Genomic DNA, 24,320 nt, shown 5'->3' on the forward strand with positions numbered 1-24,320 from the left:
TAAGTTTCTCAGGATCCACATAAGAGTGAAACCATATGGTATCTGCCTTTCTCTGTATGGCTTATTTCACTTAGCATCACACTCTCCAGTTCCATCCACGTTGCTACAAAGGGCCATATTTCGTTCTTTCTCATTGCCACGTAGTATTCCATTGTGTATATAAACCACAATTTCTTTATCCATTCATCAGTTGATGGACATTTAGGCTCTTTCCATAATTTGGCTATTGTTGAGAGTTAAAGCTTCAAGAATTTAAATAACTTCCCCAACGTGACACATGGCTAAGAGGTGCAGCGTCCATTTAATCCTGGGTCTGTCAAGTCTCAGAGCCAGCCTTCTTTAGCTACTAATCTCACCTCAATGGGCATCGTTATTATATAATAAAGTATCTTGAGCATAATGAAAAAAACAAATAAAAAAATTTTCAAAAAACTGAAAAACCAGAGCACACATAAAGTATTTATTGGCTTGGTTGTTTACTCCCTGAGAAGGCACCTGTTGACACCAATTCCTCCCTAGGATGATTCTGTCATAACCCTCCTTTACTTCTCCGATTACTCACTCATTCCTGCCTTTCCTTCTTGGAATCCCTCACTTTGGTGTACAAATGTGGTAAGGTCTCCCTTATTCTTAAAAGAAGAAGAAAAATCTCAACCTTCCCCATCTTCAATATAGACAATCCTGGCTTCTACGGTTGCTAAATTCTGGAGAATTGTGTACACCAGCTTCCAAACCTATTTCTCTGCTTAAATGCTCTCTCCAAGAGGACCTGGAACCTGTGAACCCCCAATTCCAGGGACTTGTTCTCATGTCTCCTCTCCTTGATTTTATGAACTCATTTTACCCTACTGATCACCTCTTCTTTCTTCATACCCTCTTCTCCCTTGCTTTCTCTTAAAAAGCATTAATTGGGTTTTTACTTCTCTCTTCTTTTTCCTGCTGCTTTAACACCAGAAATGCCTGTGGTTCTGTGCTATTTCTGTTCTTTTTGCTCTTTCCCTGGATGTTTGATTTCTCTTTAAAACTTCATATATCACTTACAGGCATTTAACCTTCAAATCCACTCTCATCCTATCTTCTCTCCTGACTGACACACACTCCTATCTGAAGGCCTGCTTAACATTTCTGTCAGGATATTCCACTGGCACTTCACCCACAGCTTTTACTGGTTTGTTTGGATGAATGTCTCTTCCATTTTCTAGAGATCCAAGTTTCAAAACCTCAGTGAGTTATTTAAAATCTGTGTAAGGCCAGGTATCAAGTCCTCTGCTCCCTCCTGTGGACAAGCTCCTTAATGTCACAAAGACTCTGTTTTCTCCTAAGATTCTCGGAAAGATTAAATAGGATAACATACAAAATGCCTCACACAGTCTGGAAAGTGGTCGCTGCTCATCAAATGTTACCTAAGTTTTTTAAATGTATGAAATATGGGGCGCCTGGGTGGCTCAGTCGGTTTAGTGTCTGACTTCAGCTCAGGTCATGATCTCACGGTCTGTGGGTTCAAGCCCCGTGTTGGGCTCTGTGCTGACAGCTTGGAGCCTGGAGCCTGCTTCAGATTCTGTGTCTCCCTCTCTCTCTGCCCCTCCCCTGCTCATGCTCTGTCTCTCTCTGTCTCAAAATTAAATAAAAATATTTTAAAAATAAATAAATAAAATGGATGAAATATAAAAGTGGAACTTAAATAATTCTGTGGACTGGCTGGCTGGCTGGCACAGGTAAAATTCGCATAATGAGTCTTAGATTTTTTTTAACGATCTATGTGGAGAATATGTAGAAGCAGTTCCTCTCAGGCGAGGCGGGGGGGTTGGGGGGGGGGTGGGGTGGGAAGTGCAGTGACAGGGGGAGCGTGGGGCTGCCTTGTGACCTGGCTGCATTCCCCCTTTTCCTCACAGCTGCCCAAAGATAACAAGAAGAAAGATGCTGGAAAGCCAGCCAAAAAAAGACAAAGACCCAGTGAACAAATATGGGGCAAGGCCAAAAAGAAGAAGTGGCCCAAAGGACAAGCTCAATAACCTGGTCTTGTCTGGCAAAGCAAGTTCCCAACTATAAGCTTCTAACTCCAGCTGTCATCTCTGAGAGACTGAAGATTCAAGGACCCCTGGTCAGGGAAGCCCTTTAGGAGCTCCTTTGTAAAGGAGTTTATTAAATAAAAATAAAAATAAAGTAATTTCTTCTCTGGAAGAACCACGGTTACATCTTTTTAGATCTTCCTTCTCTCTGCAGCAAAAATATTGAGAATTATACTTTACCATTAACTCCCTCCTCAGATCTTCATTCTCAAACTGATTTAGGTGACTCAAAACATCCTCAATCAAGTGATTCCTTCTGACTGTCAGATTGAATGTAGGCAACAAAGATAATTCGGACCTTCCGTGTTCCACAACTCCGGCCAACCGCATACAAGCTCTAAATTTTTTCTCCTAGGAAAACCAATGTTTTACTTCATTTCACCATTTGCTCTAAGTAGGAATTTACAAACGGGAATAAACTGGTTCAATTTATCATGAGTGCACATCACAAACATTTATGAAAAGAGCTTTGTTTACATATGCCACTGGAGAGAAGCTATACATTCAGTATTCACGCTCAGTAAGCAGAAGAGACACCAAAGGAATGAAAAGCTTTGTGGAGCCAACCAGAGTCAGCAGGGAAGTGACCAACTGTGGGCTCTATTGGTCCACTTTATCCTGCAAACACAATTATTAATACTTCAGGTTACCAAAGCTAATTACCATGATTAGGCTAAGAGAAGAATTAGCAGATACTAAAGCAGTATGCTAAACAGAACATTCTCACTTGGAAAAGAATCTCAGTAGCTTAGAAAGAAAGCAGGTGGGGCACCAGGGCGTCTCAGTCAACTGAGTGCCCAACTAATGTCGGCTCAGGTCATGATCCCAGGGTTGTGGGATCGAGCCCCGTGTCAGGCTATGTGCTCAGCATGGAGGCTGTTCAGGGTTCTCTCGCTCTCCCTCTGTCCCTCTCCCATGCTGGTGCACTCTCTAAAATAAGATTTAAAAAAAAAAAAGAAAAAGAAAGCAAGCAAGCATGCTGCAGGAAAAGTTCAGGTATGACAGACCTCTCTGAAGTCATCCTAATCTCAGAGGAAAACCCAACAAGAGATTTTAAAGATGATCTAAGAAGTTATATAGGAGACAGCAAGAGAGACAAGACACACACACACACACACACACACACACACAAAGACTATCTGACCAAATGGCAATTTAAGATCATTAAAGTCTAAGGCTCTTGACGAAACAACAATCAAATATCAGTTCCATAAAATTATTACTGGAGGCCTGTTTAAAATTAGGAGAGGGGCACCCTAGGTGGCTCAGTCGGTTGAGCTCAACTGTTGATTTTGGCTCAGGTCAAACCTGATCCCAGGGTCGTGGGATGGAGCCCCACACTGGTGCTGAGCATGGAGTCTGCTTAATATTCTCTCTCTTTCTCTCTCTCCCTCTGTCCCTCTCCCTTGTTCACACTCTCACTCTTTCTTAAAAAAATAAAAATAAATAAAAATTAGGAGAGAACAGCTACAAGAGTTGAAAAAATGAAAAAAAAAGTTCTTGTATCTTTTTCCTTTCATTTTCCTGTTAAATAGTTCATTAATGGTCATACTCATAAATCAATTTCCTATTTTGTTTTATAATGGTTAACTTCATTATGTAGAAGTATCTACTTGTACAACATACATTTAAATATTACTCATATATACATACACGGATGCATATATAAAAGTGATAAGAACTAAAGCTCTTGAGCACTTAAACTTCCCTAAGCGTTTTCTTTTTTAAATATTTTTAATATTTAAAAATTGTTATTTTGATATTTATTTTGAGACAGAGTACGCACACAAGTGGGGGAGTGATAGAGAGAGAGGGTGAGAGAGGATCCCAAGCAGACTCCATGCTATCAGCACAGAACACAATGAGGGGTTCCTTCTCACAAACCGTGAGATCATGACCTGAGCTAATATCAAGAGTCAGATACTTAACCGACTGAACCACCCAGGCTCCGCTCCCTAGGCATTTTCAATTGTCCAGTTTTAAATTCAAAATCACTTTTCCAGATATGCTGACAAACAGAACGAACTCACCTGATGATAGTTCATTGAAAGGGGGATATTTTTACAAACCTTTATCATGGTATCATCAGAGTATCATCCATTTATGTGTGTCTGCATTTCAAGAATCCTGTCACCTGTATTCCCACTGCTATGTTTTTATTATTATTATTATTATTATTATTATTATTATTACTATTACTATTATTAGACTGGGCCTCCTTAAATACTGGTGCTAATCCCAACCAAACCCAAGTCTGCTATGCCTCTCTAAGTCCCATTCAGAAGACCTATAGACAGGCTCCAACCTCAAGTAAAAACCCTACAAATTAGGTCAGCTGCCCATCCACTACCCTTCACTACTGAGGCCTTAATGTGCCTCAAGGCCAAGCCAATCCAAATGATGACCGTCTTTCTTGCCATCTTTATTAGTCTAAGCTCCATGAATGTTACAACCATTGGTTTTACCAGTGGGTAGCTCCCTTATCAACCCCCAAAATACTGTATACTTATGAAGGCATTTATCATTTGATAAAGACAAAGACAAAGACATACATACCTGTATTTTTAAAAGTGAATCTGCATATAGTAGTTTGATTTTCGACAAAATATTAAAGATAAACGGAAAATGACTGAATATGACAGGATACGGAGTGTCTACTGAAGTGTCCTAAAAATAGAAATGACGAGAATTCTGACAAATCAAAGGACAGAGAAATCTTATACCTTAGCTCACATCCTTAAACCCCTGGTAGTTTGTGGTCTCAGTTCTTACAGCCAAAGCAATCCAAATTGCTGGTCAGCAGTACTTAAATACATAAAATTCTATGAAAATGTTTTGTATATATCAATGAAAGGTATATAAACCTAGTATTATCAGCACTCATTTAATTTAGCAATTAATTATAAACTCCAGACGTTTTCCCAAAGAATATGTTCTGCTACAATCTGCACTTCTGAAATGCAAATTAGTTCAGATGCATTTAGTAAACAGGGGAATGATATAATGTGGATAGCTGAGGAGCTCATACAGGATTTCTGCCAGTCTGTGCTAGCAGCACAATTACAGCCTTCAGAGAGGAGAAAACCTCAGGTCAGCTGTTGAACTGGCAGCAACAGCTCATTAGCTTTAAGAAAATAAAAAAGAAGTATTTCTACCTGGAGCAACCGACAAGGCTGCAGCCCTGTCCTGCTGGCTCCTGATGAGGCACGCTGCCCTGTACCTACAGGCAGAGCCCCACTCGCATCTATGTGAGCTCCACATCACCAGTCCTCTATTTAGGAGTGTGGATAGAATCCCACCCTTTTGTCTTGTGCAATTCATACTCTTCTGGCACTCTCCACAAGCTGCCTGCCTGTGGCTGCGCCACGTGATTTAAGGTAGCAACCACTTTTCCATTAAGGTTCTACAAAACTGCATTGGTTTTGAGGGGTCTGTCTTGCTTTTCCTATAAGTCCCGTTATTCCTACTGAGCAATTCTGCAGAATACAAGGATATTTGGAAACTCATGCACAATGTTATAGCACAAATACCTATATTAACTCAATGATGGTCAACTTTCCTCCTTTAAACGTGCCATACTTGTGGCACCTGGCTGGCTCAGTCAGTGGAGCCTGTGACTCGATCTGAGGGTTGTGAGTTCGAGTCCCACACTAGGTATAGATAACTTTTAAAAAAATTATATCTTTAAAAAAATAAAAATAAAAGTAAAAAAGAAACATGCCATACTTACCAAGTTGTTCACTCTCCAAGAAGACCTTCTATATGCATCCCCATAAAAATCAAGCCATTGTGTAAGTTCGTTTATTTTGAAAATATTTTCGGGCAGTTGACATTTAGCCTGGTTTACCTTAAATAAAATACGGCTCGTGAAAAAGTTTTATAAATGAAGACAATTTTGCTTTAGGGCTATTAATTATATTAGCAGAATAAATAAATTACATAGTTTTTCAATGAGCAGAATAAAGTTCTATCCAATTCCTCCACTGACAAAGCCCCACATTTTCAGGAACATGAAGAATACCTATAATAGCAGAAATTGATGATACGATAACTCCTACTTACTTTTAATTCATAGAAAGGTTGTAAAGAATTTTAGGTCCAAAGAAAAATACACTGCAGTATGAATCCAAAGTAGTCTTGAGGCCCAATTTTAGGCCATATTCTTCACAGCTTAACAGCATACCATTTACAGATGTTCCCCTCTGGCAAGGCATATGTGGATCATTCCCCTCCTAAACACATAGGGGAATTTTGCAGCCTTCCATCCCTTAAGATGACCAGAGTTATTTATTTTGACATGTACATGGGAACCCGGAATAGTGCTAACCATCAGTCAGTGAAGTCACTCATAATGACACTAGATGCTTTCGACATGAGTGACCATCATGTCAAGTGACCTGGTTGGACACAGTCCTAGCCTAAATGACTAATTCTCAACAGGTCTTCTAAAAGCCCCTCTTAGCTGTGTAAGCTAAGACCATTCACCTGGAATATTCTTACTGATCCTGGCCCAGACCCCAAATGATCCAAGCCTCCCAGTACCAACACCGAAAGCATTGTGAAGCTGTTTGAACCGTGAATACGGTTCTCTGGATCCTGCTGATCTCAGCCTTCCACAGTCAACAGCCTTAACATCCCCAATTATGGAAAAAGTGACTGCTTTATCCTTGTGGTATCTTGCAGTCTCCCTTTTGAGGGGGGGTGGGTGGGTAGTGACAATCTGATGTCACTGTCAGAGTCAAAAGGATAAAGCAAGATCCCTTGACGATTTCTTTTGTTGTTCAGTATTTATCAGCATTTTTAAAAAGTTTTTAATGTTTACTTTTGAAAAAGAGAGAGACAGAGCGTGAGCAGGGAAGGGGCAGAGAGAGACAGAGATACAGAATCCAAAGCAGGCTCCAGACTCTGAGCTGTCAGTACAGAGCCAGATGCAGGGCTCAAACCCATGAGCTGTGAGATCATGACCTGAGCCGAAGTCGGACACTTAATCGACTGAGCCACCCACATGCCCAGGATTCTCTTTTTTAAGTGAAAAAAGCTCATTAGAATACATTTTCCCTGAGCTCTTCAATAAATTTCTCAAGTTTTCAAAACCCAAATTATTTTCTTTTACTAATCTTTCTCTTTTATATAAAACTTCTAAAGATAGCCAAGGATAGGCACTGCTTTTTAGCAGTGTGGCAGAATTCTTTTTGTTTAGCAGTATGACAGATTAGCTACCTTGATTCACTGAAAACAACCAGAAATACAGGAGAAAGTGTGAACAAATATTTTTAATTCAACACTAATACTGTAAGTAAATATGAAATAATCACATCAAAAACAAAGTGAAGGTGGCATTTGCCTTGAAAACATTTGCCAGAACTGGTGACCTGAACTTCGGTTTGCAATGGCTGGGGCTTTGGAGAGAGGAGACAAAACCCAGACTGTTCAAATTATAGAGCCAATAATAGAACACCACCTCATAAATCTGGGATCCAAAAGGGCTAAACCATCACAGTGAGGGTAAACGAGAAATGAACAGGCTCTTTCCTCCATTCCTACATCAACCCACCCCCACACCTTGACTCAAGCCCATGAAGTGAACTGCAGCTAGTTAAAACGGTGCCAAGCTGTGGAAAAAATATCACCCACAGCATTTGCACTCACAAAAGGACTTTCCTGAAAATTCGCACACTGCATTCACACCATACCTAGAGATCTAAAGAGCTTCAAATCAAGAATTTAATTTAAAGTAGTACCAAACTGCCAAGTGGTTAAGTTGTTTTTAAGTTACTTGGGCAACTCTTTTCACTTCTTTGGGCCCAACTGTATTGATTTATTGAACGGGGATTGGATTAAACTAGGCATCACAGATGTAATGCCTACAGGATCTTGATGGTGTCTTAACAAATGAGGCCTGCTGACTGTAAGACAGTAAGGTATAGAGGAGACTACCAAATTGCAGAATTCATGTCTCACCTGAAAAATACAATAACAGTATCAGACCCCTTTTCCTAAATGCTTTAGTTTTCCAAGAGAAACCAAAAGTTTAAATTTAAAAGTTTAAATTTCGGTTTCCAAGAGAAACCAAAAGTTTAAATTTAAGTGGTGAAACTAAATGCATTAAAAAAACATGTCAAGGGGTGCCTGGCTGGTGCAGTCAGTGGAGTGTGCGACTCTTGATCTCAAGGTTGTGGGTTCAAGCCCTGCACTGGGTATAGAGATTACTTTAAAAAAAAAAAAAAAAGAAAGAAAAGAAAAAAAAGAAAGAAAGAAAGTAGTACCAAACCAAAGTGGTGTCTCCTGGCAGAAGCGAATTCTCCCTGGAGAAACAGCTCTCAAAGAATTCCAAAAGATAATGTTCCAAGGAACATGAACATGAACATGAACACACACACACGCACACACACACACACAGAGTCATAAAACACACAATAACGAAGGCGCTATAAGGAAGATTCAACAGAAGCAAGAGAGGACACAGCTGGCCTGTAAAGACTTCACATACCAAAGGTATAACTTCTATAGATTTAATTAAGGAAAAATGGAAGCCTGAAAATAAAGGCAAGATGAAGATACCATAAATAATGACCAAGAATAAAAAGTTTCAAAAAAACAATTCTTTAAGTGAAAAACTTCTGCGAGTGAAAAACACTAATTACTTGAAATAAAAACTCAAAGGGCAGTTTTATTAGCAGGCAAAATTACTGAAAAGAGAATTCATGGAAAGATATGGCTGAAGAAATCAAATCATCCAGAATGGGATGCAATCAGAGACAGAAAATAGGACAGAAAGGTTAAGAGACATGGAAGACAGAGTGAGATGGTCTAACATATAAACTGGAATTTCAGTAGGAAGGGAGGAAGTCAACATTTGTTTGGATCTAAAATGGTAACAATTTAAGAACATCCTTGATAGGTTATTTTCAAAAGCCCTAAACATTCTATTTAATAGTGATATTCAAATTTTTCCTTTAAGATCACAAACAAGGGGCACCTGGCTGGCTCAGTCAGTGGAGCATGTGACTCTTTATCTTGGGGTTCAAGCCTCACGCTGGACACAGAGATAACTTAAAATACTTAGGGGCACCCGGATGGCTCAGTCATTAAGCGTCCAACTTTGGCTCAGGTCATGATCTCACAGTTCGTGGTTTTGAGCCCCACATTGGGCTCTCTGCTGTCAGTACAGAGCCTGCTTTGGATGCTCTGTCCCCCTTTCTTTCTGCTCCTCCTCCCCCACTTATGTGGTCTCTCTCTCTCTCCAAAATAAATAAACATATACAAAAAAATTGCTTTAATAAAATACTTAAAAATAAATAAAATCACAAATAAGATAAGAACCTATTATGACCAACAGTTCTATTCAACAGCGACTGTACCAAGGTACACAAAGGCTTAGCCAATGCAACATGGCAAAGGAAAAAAATAAAATGTATGTGAATTAGAAAGAAAAAAAAGTGTTTTTCTCAAATACATGATTGCATGCACAGGAAATACAAAAGAACCTACAGGTAAATTACTAGATAAGAATGTGAAAATTAATCAAATTTGCTGGCTATAAAAAAATATTCAAAAACTAATGCATCCCTACAAACCAACAGATAATATAATTTTTAAAAGATACCATCTATAAAATCTAAAAAAACTAAATATAGTGAAACAGATTTAACTAAACATATCCAAGACTTTGATAGTAAAATAACACAATTTTTTTGAAAGACTTTAAAGACTATCTAATAAGTGGAAGAAACAGACACCATGAAAATTCATAATAGTAAAGAGATCAATTCTCCCCAAAGTGAAATATAGATTCAATGCAATTCCAATCAAATTCCCAGTAAGATTTTTGTTTGTTTGTGTGCATTGCCTATCAGCAGGGAAAGGAAAGGATTTCAGTAAGGGATGCTTGGTAATTATTTTCATATGGAAAATAATAAAATATAAATTTAACATAAATTTCCAATTGGATCAAACACCAAATTGTGAAAGGCAAAGCCAAAATTAATACTCCCTTTAGACCTGGATATGAGTGGCTTTCTGCTCTGGATCCATGACTTATAGGTCCTTGCCCTGGCCTTCCTCCAGCCAATCCCTTTCTCAAAAAAGTAAAACTAAGATAAGAAGTCTGCAGAGCAAGGGGCCCTGACTACATGCACAGGCCTCTTCCCCTGCATGGTTTCTCGAGAGTAGACTGTATTACAGGTGAGCACAGTCCTAGGTTCTGGTGCTCCAAAGGTGGCTAAGGTGCAGCTGTCATGGAGGCAGGGACGGAATGCAGACGTATGGGTTGTGGACATATGGCCACACGTGGGTACATGATACCTCCAGTGTGGGACAAAATCAAGGGAGGAAAAGAAGAGGACATATGGAGGCATCTGCCTTGAACCTCCACCTTTCAGTGAAAAACTCCATAAGGAGTCCAAGATTTCTAAATTTAAATCCTCCCCAGTCATTAGGAAAGTTTATTTATCAAGGTGGGTGGGTAGAGAATATTTTATTTCAGAGTATATTTATTCCAGTTTTTTGGCTAGGTTTCTAACCTTTTAAATATTAGACATAGTTATATGGGACTCTGTTTAACCTCTCCCTCAGGCTCCAACTGTCACTTCTGTTACAAGACTATCTAGAGCAGCTTTCAGGCCAAAATCTTATTGGAACACAGCCTCACCCATTCTTTTTAAATTTTTTTAAATAATTTTTTTGACGTTTATTTATTTTTGAGAGAGAGAAAGAGACAAAGAGTAAGCAGGGGAGGGGCAGAGAGAGACAGAGACACAGAATTCGAAGCAGGCTCAAGACTCTGAACTGTCAGCACAGAGCCTGACACGGGGCTCAAACTCACAAACTGAGATCATGACCTGATCCGAAATTGGATGCTCAAACTACTGAGCCACCCAGAGGTCCCCCACGCATTCATTTTTGTATTGCCTATGGCTGCTTTCATGATGTTACCACAGAGTGTAATAGTTGTAGCTATAACAGATATGCCTAACAAAGTCTAAAATACTTACTACTCTCTGGTCCTTTCCAAAAAGACCTCCTGATTTATGGTAATAATTTAAAAACTTGGAAGAAAAAAAAGCTTAGAATAAGACACAAAGAGTAAAAATAAAAACTATAAAAGACTAAATTATCAAATTTATCTGTATTAAAATTAAGAATGTGGTTGGGGTGCCTGGGTGGCTCAGTTGGTTAAGTGTCTGACTCTTGATTTTGGCTCAGGTCATGATCTCACTTTTCATGAGAGTGAGCCCCACATCGGGCTCCGTGCTGACAGTGTGTAGCCTGCTTGGGACTCTCTCCCTCTCTTTCTCCCCACCGCCCCTCCACATGCACATGCTCTCTCTCTCAAAATAAACAAACATTTAAAAAAAGATTAAGAATGGGGGTTGATAAAAAAAAGAAAACACCACAAAGTGAAAAGCCAAGCTACAAACTGGGATATGACATTTGCAACACATACAATTGACAAAGGACTGATTTACAACATAAAAAGAACCCCTATAATCAATAAAAAAAAAAAGTCAAATACATTTAAACTGAATGAAAGTCACACAGACCTTTGACACAAGAAACAAATATTGCAATTATAAACATGACAACATGCTCCAATGCATTAGAACCAGGGAAATAGAGTTAAAATCATAATTTGATATCATTTAATACTGAAAATACTTTCTAAATTTGAAAACCAGACTTGGAGCAACAGGTACTCTCATCGTGACTTGGAAAGGATTTAAATTAGTCCAACCATTTTGGAAGACAGTTTGTCACTATCAATAAAGAACACATACATATCCTACAACCTATCAATGCCAAAACTAGGTATGGAGTGTACAAACCAAACTTTGACCCATGAATGCCAAGGTATGTGTATGAAAATATATACAGCAGCATCTTTTCTTATTGAAGAAGCACCCCTCCCCCCAAAACTGTGACCATTACATATCTCCCTTAATTCTGGAATGGATAATTATGCTAAGATTCACGCTATGGACCACAACGTAGGAGTGAAAATGAAATGCATCCATAAATACTAATTGGGATAAATCTACAAAGCAAAATGTTATGCAGTAAGTGTACATTTCACTCAGATACATTTCAAAAATAGCAAAATTAAACGACATAGTCTCTCAAGACATATACGGTACTAAAACCATAAAGGGAATGATTAACCCAAAATCCAGGATTTTGGAGGTACAAATCTCCAGGTGTGGAGGTGTAAGATACACAGACATTTCTAAAGTACTGAAAATGTTTTCTTTTTTTTTTTTTAAACGTTTATTTATTTTTGAGACAGAGAGAGACACAGCATGAACGGGGGAGGGTCAGAGAGAGAGGGAGACACAGAATCTGAAACAGGCTCCAGGCTCTGAGCCATCAGCACAGAGCCTGACGCGGGGCTTGAACTCAAGAACCGCGAGACCATGACCTGAGCCGAAGTCGGACGCTTAACCGACTGAGCCACCCAGGCGCCCCAAATGTTTTCTTTTTTAACATGGGCAGCAGTTACACTAACATCTGTTTTATTACTTCAAATTGCACATAGGTAAGTGTATACACTCCTGTATATGCAGGACTTAACTCACAGAAAACAAAATTTTAAACAGTAATATAAACGCCATGTTTCAGGAGTCTGCTTAAGATTCAGGCCAGCTGAAACCAATGGAATTTTTACTGCAAAATAAAAATCTGTCAATGTCTAAAAGAACCCTTACCCTGTACAGCTTTCTCAGCATTTCTAGGAGAGCCTTAACGTGACAGTTGTCCTCAGAGCTTTCAGTCCAGTAATGCAGTTGAGCAGTGATGGCTCCTTTAAACATCTGGACCAGCCTGCTGAAACCAGGTTCCTGCAGAGATGCCCAGTACTCCTCTGAGGGACACAAAGGTAAGTACTTTTTAGCATGTAATTTCTCATGGATTCTTACAGGTAAAAAAGTGGTCAGTAGTTTCCCAAACTGATGGAACACTGTTGTATGTATCAGTTACAAAAACTCATTTGTAATACTTTTCAGTAACTACAAGTGCAATGAAATTTTAAGAATTTAACAACCTAGAAAAAAAAATCCCTCGAATGTAACAAAATCATGATCTAATTAATTCGTGGGGAAAAAACCCAACAAGATTAGTCATTTTTTTTTTTTTTGCCCAGATATAATAGCATGCTGTCTTAAAACCAGATTTAAGAATTATTCACAATTATACAACTCTTTTCTCACAACCAGTATGAGTTTTTACATCTTTTTTTTTTTTTTAATGTTTATTTTTGAGAGAGATCACACATGGAGGAGGGGCAGAGAGAGAGGGAGACAGATAATCCAAAGCAGGCTCTATGCTGCTAGTGCAAAGCCCAATGTGAGGCTCGATTCCCCAACCATGACATTGTGCCCCGTGTCAGGGCATGCTTGGGATTCTCTCTCTCCCTCTCTCTCTCTGCCCCTCCCCACTTGTCTCTGTCTCAAAAACATTTTTAAAAAATTTAAAAAAACCAACAACAACCAAAAAAACATCTCTAGGAGCGCCTGGCTGGCTCAATTGGTACAGTATGTGACTCAATCACAGGGGCAGGAGTTCAAGCCCGTTGTTGGCCCAAGAAGCTTATTTTAAGGAAACACACACATACCTCTCAGCATTGTAAAAAAAATCCAAGAAACTTAAAACTAGCTTGTTATCACTTACTTACCTATGTTTAATAAAACATAAGAATGGACTTCCTTGGGCTGAATGCACTGTTTGTTTCAAAAACCTCATTAAATCTAACCAAGACCCTAGATCTAACAGCCAGTGTACTGGAGATACAGAAAAAGGTAGAAATAATCAGACAAATCTAGATGTGGGGTGTTCAATAGGACAAGTGACTTAAGACTCAAAACAAAGGCTGTAAAATGCTTTTGGGACAGGTGCAGAAATTTGAATATGACCTAGATATTAAGGAATTATGGCTAATTTTATTAGGTGTGATAATGATGGGGTAAGGTAGGATCTCATGTTCTCAGGAGATGCATGCTGAAATATTATAGGTAAAATGTCATGATGTCTCCAACTTACTTTCAAGTACCTCAGCAAAAATAAAATGTATTCTTCACATAAAGAGAGAAACATACATGGCAATAAATTAACTGTTGTTGACTCCGAGGTAGAGGATATATGAGTATTCACTGCACTATTCTTCCAACTTGTATGTATGAAATTTTTCATAATGAAAAGTTGGGGACAAAGGACCTCATGCCCAAACCACACATGTACCATTACCAAAACTCTTAAAAGGTACTAAAACAATCTATTTTGAATGACTATAATAATTACTACAGCATCTTTACAATATGCTAACAGTATGAACTAAAAACCATAAACATATTTACAAGTATCTAAGTTTGGCTATAACTTTAGCAGGCATGTGTTTCCATGGAAAGGATGGTGAAAGTATTTTCAAACGTGAAATCTTCAGTCTTACCCAGAACCCCTAAAGACTGGTTACTCATGGCACAAACAGCCTCTGCAAACGGAACCACCAGGCTCTCCCAGTTGTTATAATCATGCATCATGGGACACTCAGGAAGAAGGAAGAAAATTTCTAAAGCTTCTTGGTGTGGAGAATGAAACGGAAGATTTTTGAGCAGATTATCCTTGAGACATGTAGTTATCTGCGGTCAAAAAGTATTAGGAAAAAGACACTCAAAACATAGCAGGATGCAACTTGTAATAAAAGAAAATCTAGAACCTGGAGTTTCATTCCAACTGGAATGATCATTCAGTCCTAAAATCCACATTTACATCCCATCTCACCTAGCCTCCCAGATACCCAAGGTAGGTGATGAGCATTATCCCCACTCTATTGCTATGAAACATGAAGGAGGTCAAGAAGAAATCACGTGTGTAAGAATTACACTAGATCAACAAGGAATACTAGATAAACAAGGAATTCAGAACAGGCAGCCCTCCCAATAATAAATACTACATTCTGCCCCCTCATTTTTTTTAAGAAAAAGAATGTTTAAGAACACCAAAGAAAAACAAAAATAGAAACCCTAAACAAAAAGCAATAATCCCAACAACAAAAACCAACATGGTTTCCAACTATCTTCTCATATTGACTACCTGTCTCATCACGAACTCCCTCCACTACAAACTCTAGTTTCTAGCCCTTCTGACATCCTTACCACTTCCCCAATTCAGAACACAAGTGTTCAGCAAAAATTCAAATGCAATTCTGAATGTTTATGTGATGTGTATCAGGTAACAGAAATAATTTGTTTCAAAACCCACTCAAAAGCTATGCTAGTATTTACGGAGTACTTATTTGTCAGATGTTATGCTGAGTGACTTACATATGTTAATTACGTCACTTAATCCTTATTTTTTTCTAGAACATACATGATATTATTGACCCTATTTTACAGGCAAGAAATCTGTTATTTGCTCAAGGTCACAGAGCTAAGTGGGAATCTCTTCTGGATCTTTCTGACTCCAAAGCCCAAACTCTTAATCATTCAATTATGATATTAGCTAAATGGTATCTCTAAATATATAAATTCTTGTAATTATCTATTTTTATATCAAAACATTGCTTCTCGGCCTTTTGGCTAAGATCAAGTGTATTTTTATATCAAAACACTATGCCAGGGGTGCCTGGGTGGCTCATCAGTTGAGCATCCAACCTCAGCTCAGATCAGGATCTCATCATGGTTTGTGAGTTCGAGCCCTGCTTTGGGCTCTTTGCTGACCACAGCGTTCAGAGCCTGGAGCCTGCTTCAGATTCTGTGTCTCTCTCTCTGCCCCACCCTGCTCATGCTCTGTCTCTCTCTCTCAAAAATAAACATTACCAAAAAACCCCAAAAATCAAAAAACAAAACAAACAAAAAACCCATTAAGCCAGACTCATACTACATGGTTCAGTACTTAGAGGGCACATACCTATTTTATAAACAATCTTGGTAACACACACCCCTCTTACCTCTTTGTTCATTATCTGTCATATCCTCAAGCCTCACAACCTTCTCCCAACCCTGCAGAACTACTGTGATATTCTCGGGTCAGTTGTATTGTTTCACACACTGGGCCTCAGTGTACACTTCCCTGACTGCCAGGAATGCTATTCCTGAGGTAGGCACCTGGTAAATTTGTACTTATTCTGGGGACCTTGTTTGAGTAGTCTAAGTAGAGGTGAACATCCATGGCCCTAGTGATGACTGAATTCATTCATCTAAAAATATTTATTATACATCTACTAGGTTCTAAGTGAGACATCAGGGAAGACAGTGGAGTGGAAAACACACCCAGCCTTCCCACTAACATCTGCATGTTCGTGTCGTGGGTCCCACTAACCATTTTAAAGACAGGCAGTATGGATCTTTCATTTTCATCAGGAGTCCTCACCACAGTGCCCTACACATAGCAACTATTCAAGTATTTCCTGAATTAATAAATGAATTGCAAAAATCTGTGTATCCATGTCACAGAAATCTCAAAATAGAAAGAAACATTATAGGTCTTATGATCCAACTATCTGGTCTGAAATAATGGAAGACTGCTCTATGATTATGTTGACAGCATATCATACAATATTGTTCTGGCACAATCAAAGGTATAATTAGCTTTAGTGAGGAACTGGCCCAAACTCATCTCTCCACAGATGCAGAAATGGTGCTCTTTCCACTAAATGCTGCAGAGTCCTGATAAAGGTGCATAATTAGGGATCCATTTTCCTCAGACCCCCAATAGGGCTGTGGTTCTGCCAAAGTTAACAGAATTAAACTTTCATCTTCCCTTGAGAGAAAGAAGCGTGTGTAAAGAGACCCTGAGGCTCAGATACAGAATGTTGGTCATGGCAGAGTAAGAGAGCATGCAAGGCAGCAGAGAGGAAGGAGGGAGAGATGTCAGGGAGACTGAAAGGGAAAAAGAATCGAAGGTACAAAAACAGAGGCCAAGAGCAAATAAGAGGGAGAGGGGAAGACAGGGAGGGGGAAAGGAAGAGAGAGAGAAATAGAAGGGAATGGGAGAGAGGGAAAAGGAAAGAGGAGAGGAGGGATAGGAAAGACAGGAAGGAAGAAAGGGAGAGGAGGAAAGAGAGGAGCGGGGAGATGGAGGGGGGAAGACAGAGGGGCCTAGGGAGAGAGAAGTGAAAGAGAGGGCGAAAGAAGGAACCAGAGTGAGACCCAAAAAGAAACAGACTGAGCGAACATAGACAGTACTACCCCTAGATCAACCAGTATAAGGGAAGAGAGAAATAAATTAATAAAGGCTGCTTAAGAAAAGCTAAATTAATAAAGGAAACATGTTTGGAGCATCTGCAAGTGGAAAACCTAAAGACTTAACAATACTGAAACAAAGAAGTGACAATCCCTAAAAGGGTAACAACATTCTAGAACCTATAGAAAAACACAGAGAAAAAGAATCCACGCAGTCCCTGGTAAGGGGGATGTTCACACCAAAAACAAGTGTTCTCATTTCTATACTTACGTTCAAGACCATTGCAAAGAACACGCTGTTTGTATGGTAGTGTACCAATCTCAACACATCCTTTAATCATCTTCCTTACAGCCAGGAGGTGACAAAACTCCCTCTAGAGAGGATGTGCATCTATGCATACGTGTGTGTGTGTGTGTGTGTGTGTCTGTGTGTGTGTGTGTATACAGATGAACCATTCAGACTATTTGTAATCTGTGTAACTATGATAGCGAACATTGTGCCCCCAGGGGGCCAACTCCTGGATACCACGTGAGTTTCATCTCATCTTACTATGCTACAAGCTCTCAGAGACTCTCAAAACAAGGTATTTTTTTCTGAAATTTTGAGTTCTTATAAAAAATGATTTAGTGTAGTTTCTTTTCCTAAATAACAATCTAAGGAATACCACCGTGTTAGCAATCCAGTCCTTCTGAGTTAACTCCTTAAAAGCATTTCTTGCTTTATTTAAGTCCAAGTGAACAGGCATCATTTCTGCAGCTCTTCTGTAGAAGGAAAAATCAATGGATAAGTAAGTGAAGCAGCACTCTTCAAAATAAAATATTTTATCAGGTTATTAATTTAGATGAAGTTTCTTCTGAACCTTTTTTCATTTCAATAAAATTAGTATTTCCCTCAGCTTTACAATAAATGTAATTTGGCTAAATACAAATACAATTGAAAATGCAGTTGACAACTTATGATTATTTCTAAAACGCCAAAAAATATCAAGACCGAATTAACTATATATACATACATACATACATACATATATATATGTATGTATGTATGTATATATATATGTATGTATATATATATGTATACTATCCAAGTTTAACTCAGATATTGTCTTACCTTAAATATTTACTTAAAAAAAGTTAAAGGTTTTTCCCATTTCTGAAAAAAATGACCATTTCTCCCGGTTACATGAACTGAAAGTTGGGTTTAAAAAATTTACTTCAGAGCAGTAAATTCTTAGTGTTGCAACAGAAAATTACTAATGAAATGTTTAAGTATCTTAACTTGTGAATTACATTTATTAACTAAATATGCTCAGTGTCTTGGACATAGACACATTCTTTATAAAATAATACATGTATTTGCTGTCTGAAAATCAATAACATTTTTCAGATAAATATTATATAAATATTTAGGGAAAGATGTGCGAAGTCATTCTTTCATAATATTCAAAACTTCAAAGAAAACTTACGATCTTGCAGTAAGGTAATGGCTAAATAAATTAAGGTTATGTCCTTCCCATGGAATACCATCACAATCATGTTTAAGAAAAATATTGAATGACATGAACTTATTAATAAATAGAAAATGGACAAATATATTAAATATAAAGTAATATACTGTCATAGACTCTAAGTCTGAAGTTCTCTCTTGGCCACCAAGAGAGCGGGATGAGGATTAAAGGAAGAGATGACTAATGTCTGGGAAAAGACAAGACCCCAAATAAGGGTCCTTGCCCTGTATTTATTAAGATCAGAAGGCTTACAAATGTGATGGGCATGCACAAAGAGACAATGAATCTGTGAACATTAACTCACGGGCATGAGGCAAAGGGAGTTTTGAAGATATGTGGTGTTTGGGTCAATATAAAACAAAATCCTGGCGCCAGGCAGATGAGCAGATGTTAACGGCAGACAGAAGGCGCCATGTCTGTTAATCTTAGCTAGCCTAGGGGATAAGACAAATAGGGCAAATAACCTCAGGGTTAACAAGGCACCTTTTTTTTTTTTTTTTTTTTTTTTTTTTGCTAATCAGCTCCACTCTGGGCACCGTCACCCACAGTGCAGTGGTCTATAGCCCTATTTACCTGTTTACTTAACTTGGTCCTTTCCTCCTATGAAAGCAGCTTTCTGCTGTAGTTCTAAATTGGGGGGCACTGTTGCCCTGAATGCCTAATTCTGCTTACCTCATATACATTTGTATTGGGGGCCTTTGCACCCCTCTCTATTCTGGGTGCCTTTGCACCCCCTGCTCTATCCTGGGGTTCTCACCCCCTGCACTATCCTGGGGTTCTAATCTTGTTTACCCAAACTCAGGTGTGAGCATCCTATGGCTTTGTACTTCTTTATGCCTTGTTAACCCATTGGTGTAAGCCCAGGGGATTCCTAAGCTTATTACCCACAATATACAGGAGCACCTAGGTGGCTCAGTTGGTTAAGTGTCTGACTCTTGGTCTCGGCTTAGGTCATGATCCCACAATTTGAGTTCGAGCCCCACATCAGGCTATGTGTTAACAGCACGGAGCCTGTTTGGGATTCTGTCTCCCTGGCTCTCTGCCCCTCCCTTGCTTGCGATTTCTCTCAACAACAAAAAAAGTAATATATAAACAACATAATCACATTTTTAGTGAAAGAATAAATTTGCACAGAAAAAAGATATATAAACAAATGCTGTTCCTTTTAAGTGGATTATGGGTGATTTTCATTTTTTCTTTTTTTTTAAAAAGATTTTATTTTTAAATAATCTCTACACTAAACTTGAGGCTTGAACTCACAACCTGAGATCAAAAGTCACATGCTCTATTGACTGAATCAGCCAGGCACCCCAATTTTCATTTGTTTCAGTCACAGGTCTTTATTTTTGACATTTTCTACAGTGTTCATATATATGCTTTTGTTAAAAAAAGTAATTTTTAGGGGTGTCCGGGTGGCTCAATCAGTTAAACGTCCAACTCTTCATCTCAGCTCAGGTCTTGATCTCAGGGTTGTGAGTTCAGTGCACTGGGCTCCATGCTGGGCATGAAGCCTACTTTAAAAAAAAAAGTAATTTTTAAAAAGAGATAAAAACACCAAACTATTTTACCCTCAAGCCATTTTCTTTATAATCTTTCATTTTTTTTTTATTGAAACAAAACTGACATATAACATATTAGTTCCAGGTGCATACAACATAACACATCGATCTATGTATATATTGTGAAATAATTACCACGTTGAGTCTAGTTAACATCCAACAGCACTTATAGTTAAGATTTTTTTTTCTTATAAGAACTTGTAAGATCTACTCTCTCAGCAACTTTCAAGTATACAATATGGTATTAACTACAGTCATGATGCTGGACACACTATTTTTAACAGAATCTTAAACATTATACATACATATATATATAAATATTATATTACCTTTCCCTTGAAAAACTTCCAGTCAGACAAGCAGGAGATGAAAATATCTCTCTGATTTCCCTGTATTAGGAATAAGATGGTGGTTAAAACAAATTATAGTGTATGCCTCCTTAAGCATGAGATATGATAAATAAAACATCTCATAACAGTCCTTGAAACTTCTCTGTCTTGGATTTGTTTGCGTACGCTTTGCCTTGGGCATCTATAAGTCTCTTCCATTCTTCCAATCTTAAAATTTCAGTGGCAAAGATGAGTAATAAAAAGATAACGTACTCACAGAAGCCGCAGGGAAAGATGAAATGGATTGATCTAGGGTAATAAATGAAATATTCCCATCCCACTCAGCTTTCCAAGCCCTATTTATTTTTGTTCCACTTAAGTAGAAAAAAAAATTACCAGATATTAAATGGAAGGATGGGGGTGGGGGGAAACACCCAAGTTACATCTTGGAAGCAACAGCACAAGTTTTTTGTTTTGTTTTTTAATTATTGACGTTTGGTTGACATATAATGTATCAGTTTCAGGTGTATAACACAGTGACTTGGCAATTCCATACATTGCTCGGTGCCTACCACAGTGAGTGGAGTCACCAGCAGCGTTCTTGGTCATCTATGCCCATTATGATGAAACTATTTCATACAACTACTTTTCAGAATTAGGAAACCATTACCTAAACGTACAAATATCTCTAAAAGGAAAGGTTTATAAAAATGAGTATAATCTTTACAGATGGAAGGAGCTGCACTGTTTTGATCAAGACTGCCCACACTGTTCAGCTGTGAATAGAAGTCCACCAACAAGTGGTTCTAAAGTCAAACAGGGTTGAGAAATTATATAGACAAACTGTGTTTCCTGCTCAGAAGAGTCACAATATATGCAAACATATCAAAGGTACAAAGACTTGCAATAAAGAAAGCTGCCCCCATGGAGCTTACAGGTTAGTTGTGATGTCCAATTTTATGTGTCAACCTGGCTAGGCCACGGAACCCAAATATCTGGTCAAACACCAATCTAGATGTTGCTGTGAAGGTATTTTTTACATTTTTAAAAAATGTTTATTTTTTATTTTTGAGAGAGATAAGAGCATGAGCAGGGGAGGGGCAGGGAGAGAGAGGGAGACACAGCAATCTGAAACAGGCTCCAGGCTCTGAGCTGCCAGCACAGAGCCCAACACAGGGCTCAAACTCGTGAACAGAAAGATCATGACCTACGCTGAAGTCAGACTCTTAACCAACTGAGCCACCCAGGCACCCTGCGAAGGTATTTTTGAGAGGAGATTACCATTTAAATCAATAGACTTTGAGTAAAGCAGATCACCCTCCATACTGTGGGTGTGCCTCACCCATTCATTGAAGGACTTAAGAGAAAAAGGTTCCCAGGCATAGAGAATTCTGCTTCCAGAATGCCTTAGGACTCAAGCTGCAATATTAACCCTTCTCTGGGTCTCCAGCCTGCTGGCCTGCATTATTATTCTGCACTTTCAGTTCCTACAATCACATAAGCCAACTCCTTAAAAATAAGTCTCTGTCTCATGGGGTGTCTCGGTGACTCAGTTAAGCATCTGACTCTTGATTTCGGCTCAGGTCATGGTATCATAGGTTCATGGGATTGAGCCCTGTGAGCTCTGCAGAGTCTGCTTGGGATTCTCTCTCTCTGCCCCTCCACTACTCACACACTTTCTCTCTTTCAAAATAAATAAAAGAAACATTTAAAAAATAAATAAGTCTGTCTCTACACACACACACACACACACACACACACACACACACACCCTATATATCGGTCCTGTTTCTCTGAAGACCATAAAACCTCACATCTCTGTATTGTTTAGAACCAGTCAAGGGGAAACACGACTTTAGAGAACTAAATGAGCAGAAAGACACATGATACGTACTTTTTTGTATTCTGCCACTGTTTAGTCCCCACATCAGCAATCCATCTCTTTACAGTTCCTTCGTTCAATGTAGGAATTTTCCTCCTCAGATTAACATAGGAATTCTGTAAACAAACAAGTAAAACACAGCAATTTAGACACAACAGAAACAGGTATCCACCTTTTAGGCACATTCTAAGGATACAGGGTAATACTGATTTTTTTTTTTAATTTTTTTTAACGTTTATTTATTTTTGAGACAGAGAGAGACAGAGCATGAATGGGGGAGGGGCAGAGAGAGAGGAGACACAGAATCCGAAGCAGGCTCCAGGCTCTGAGCCATCAGCCCAGAGCCCGACGCGGGGCTCGAACTCACGGACCTCGAGATCTTGACCTGAGCTGAAGTCGGACACTTAACCGACTGAGCCACCCAGGCGCCCCAATACTGATTTTTAAATATGGATTAACATAGCTCCAGGAAATCATAAAGTGAGATTCTAACCAAGACGTAACATCATTTGGCTGGTTGCCAACATCTTGTCCAAGGGGCTTAACTGTGAAGTAAACTTCTGAGTGCTCTAACACGTAGCACTTTGTAAGGTATAACTGGATTAAAATGAGCATCACACAGCCTTAAGGGGAGGCTGAAAGGACTGTGTAGAAAGGAGGAACTCGGATTGCCTCAGCAACATAGGGTGGGGAGGTTATGAGCTGACTATTCACAGGCCTATGAACCTCCGGTCTTTTTCAGTACTGGCTGGGAATATCATTTTAGAATGTCAACCTGTCGCACTCCATCTCACTCTCCCTCTCTCTCTCTCAAAATAAACATAGTAATGATAAAAAAAAAAGGGGGGGGGCACCTGGGTGGCTCAGTCGGTTGAGCGTCCGACTTCAACTCAGGTCATGATCTCACACTCATGGGTTCGAGTCCCGCATGGGGCTCTGTGTGGACAGCTCAGAGCCTGGAGCCTTGCTTCGGATTCTGTGTCTCCCTCTTTCTCTGCCCCTCCCACCCCCCCCTCAAAATAAATCAACATAATAATAAAAAAAATTTCAGAATGTCAACCTGTTAGCTTGCTAGGATACTGACCAAATGCCATTGGCAGGGCAAAGGAAAGATCTAAGGAAATCTGATTTGACATTTACCAGAGACAAATCTGCTGATTTCTGGGAGTCAATACTTATGTAGTTCAGACAGTAAAGGATCAATAATGTTTATTCTCCAAAAGTCAGACTAGGAACTAGATGATTTTGGAATTCACCACACTTGGTAAAACCCTTTGTTTTGCTTTAAAAACCAAGTTATAGAACATCTAGAGATCCACTTTTACCTTTTTTCCCATCCAGAGCAAAATGCTTTGATTCCCTCCAGCAATCATTATTAACTCCTTTTCTGAGGCACGGCTTTCTAAAAGGGAGACACAGAAAGTAAGAGTACAGAAAGTAAGAGTGCAGAAAGTCATTGGCACAAACATGCACACTCTATTTAAATCATTTCAGATTCTTCTTAAACTTAGTTCTTTTATCTTTTTGATAGACAAAGACTCAACACATTTCCCATCCATGAAGCTCCATGAAGCAGTAATATACATTTTCTTCAGAGTAAAGTCTAGCTGGCAAACAAAGGTGACCTGCAAGGTTGACAGGTGACCATCAGCTTTGACATCCATATTTAATGTAAATGCTTAAGTATAAAATACAGTCAAACCACTATTTGGTTAACTGAGTCCTGTTTTAATTTAGCTCTCATTACTAAAAACCATATTCTACAACTCCAGATATAACCAAGAACTATTAAAGAATGTAAAT

At 38.8% G+C, this 24,320-nt stretch overlaps 1 protein-coding gene across 1 annotated transcript in view; it reads right to left on the reverse strand.

Moving 5' to 3' along the window:
- HERC5 (HECT and RLD domain containing E3 ubiquitin protein ligase 5) overlaps positions 1 to 24,320 on the reverse strand; it is a 46,214-nt gene that overhangs the window by 9,855 nt on the left and 12,039 nt on the right. The window contains exons 8-16 of the mRNA XM_015541865.2: positions 23,843 to 23,919; positions 22,530 to 22,633; positions 20,636 to 20,695; positions 17,908 to 18,001; positions 14,506 to 14,695; positions 12,770 to 12,924; positions 5,800 to 5,916; positions 4,626 to 4,736; positions 2,250 to 2,420 (exon numbers count right to left, since the gene is read on the reverse strand). Of these exons, the coding sequence (XP_015397351.2) occupies positions 2,250 to 2,420; positions 4,626 to 4,736; positions 5,800 to 5,916; positions 12,770 to 12,924; positions 14,506 to 14,695; positions 17,908 to 18,001; positions 20,636 to 20,695; positions 22,530 to 22,633; positions 23,843 to 23,919 (1,079 nt within the window). The remainder of the gene's footprint in view (positions 1 to 2,249; positions 2,421 to 4,625; positions 4,737 to 5,799; positions 5,917 to 12,769; positions 12,925 to 14,505; positions 14,696 to 17,907; positions 18,002 to 20,635; positions 20,696 to 22,529; positions 22,634 to 23,842; positions 23,920 to 24,320) is intronic.

The sequence above is a fragment of the Panthera tigris genome, chromosome B1, assembly GCF_018350195.1.
Source record: "Panthera tigris isolate Pti1 chromosome B1, P.tigris_Pti1_mat1.1, whole genome shotgun sequence".
Classification (NCBI taxonomy): Eukaryota; Metazoa; Chordata; class Mammalia; order Carnivora; family Felidae; genus Panthera; species Panthera tigris.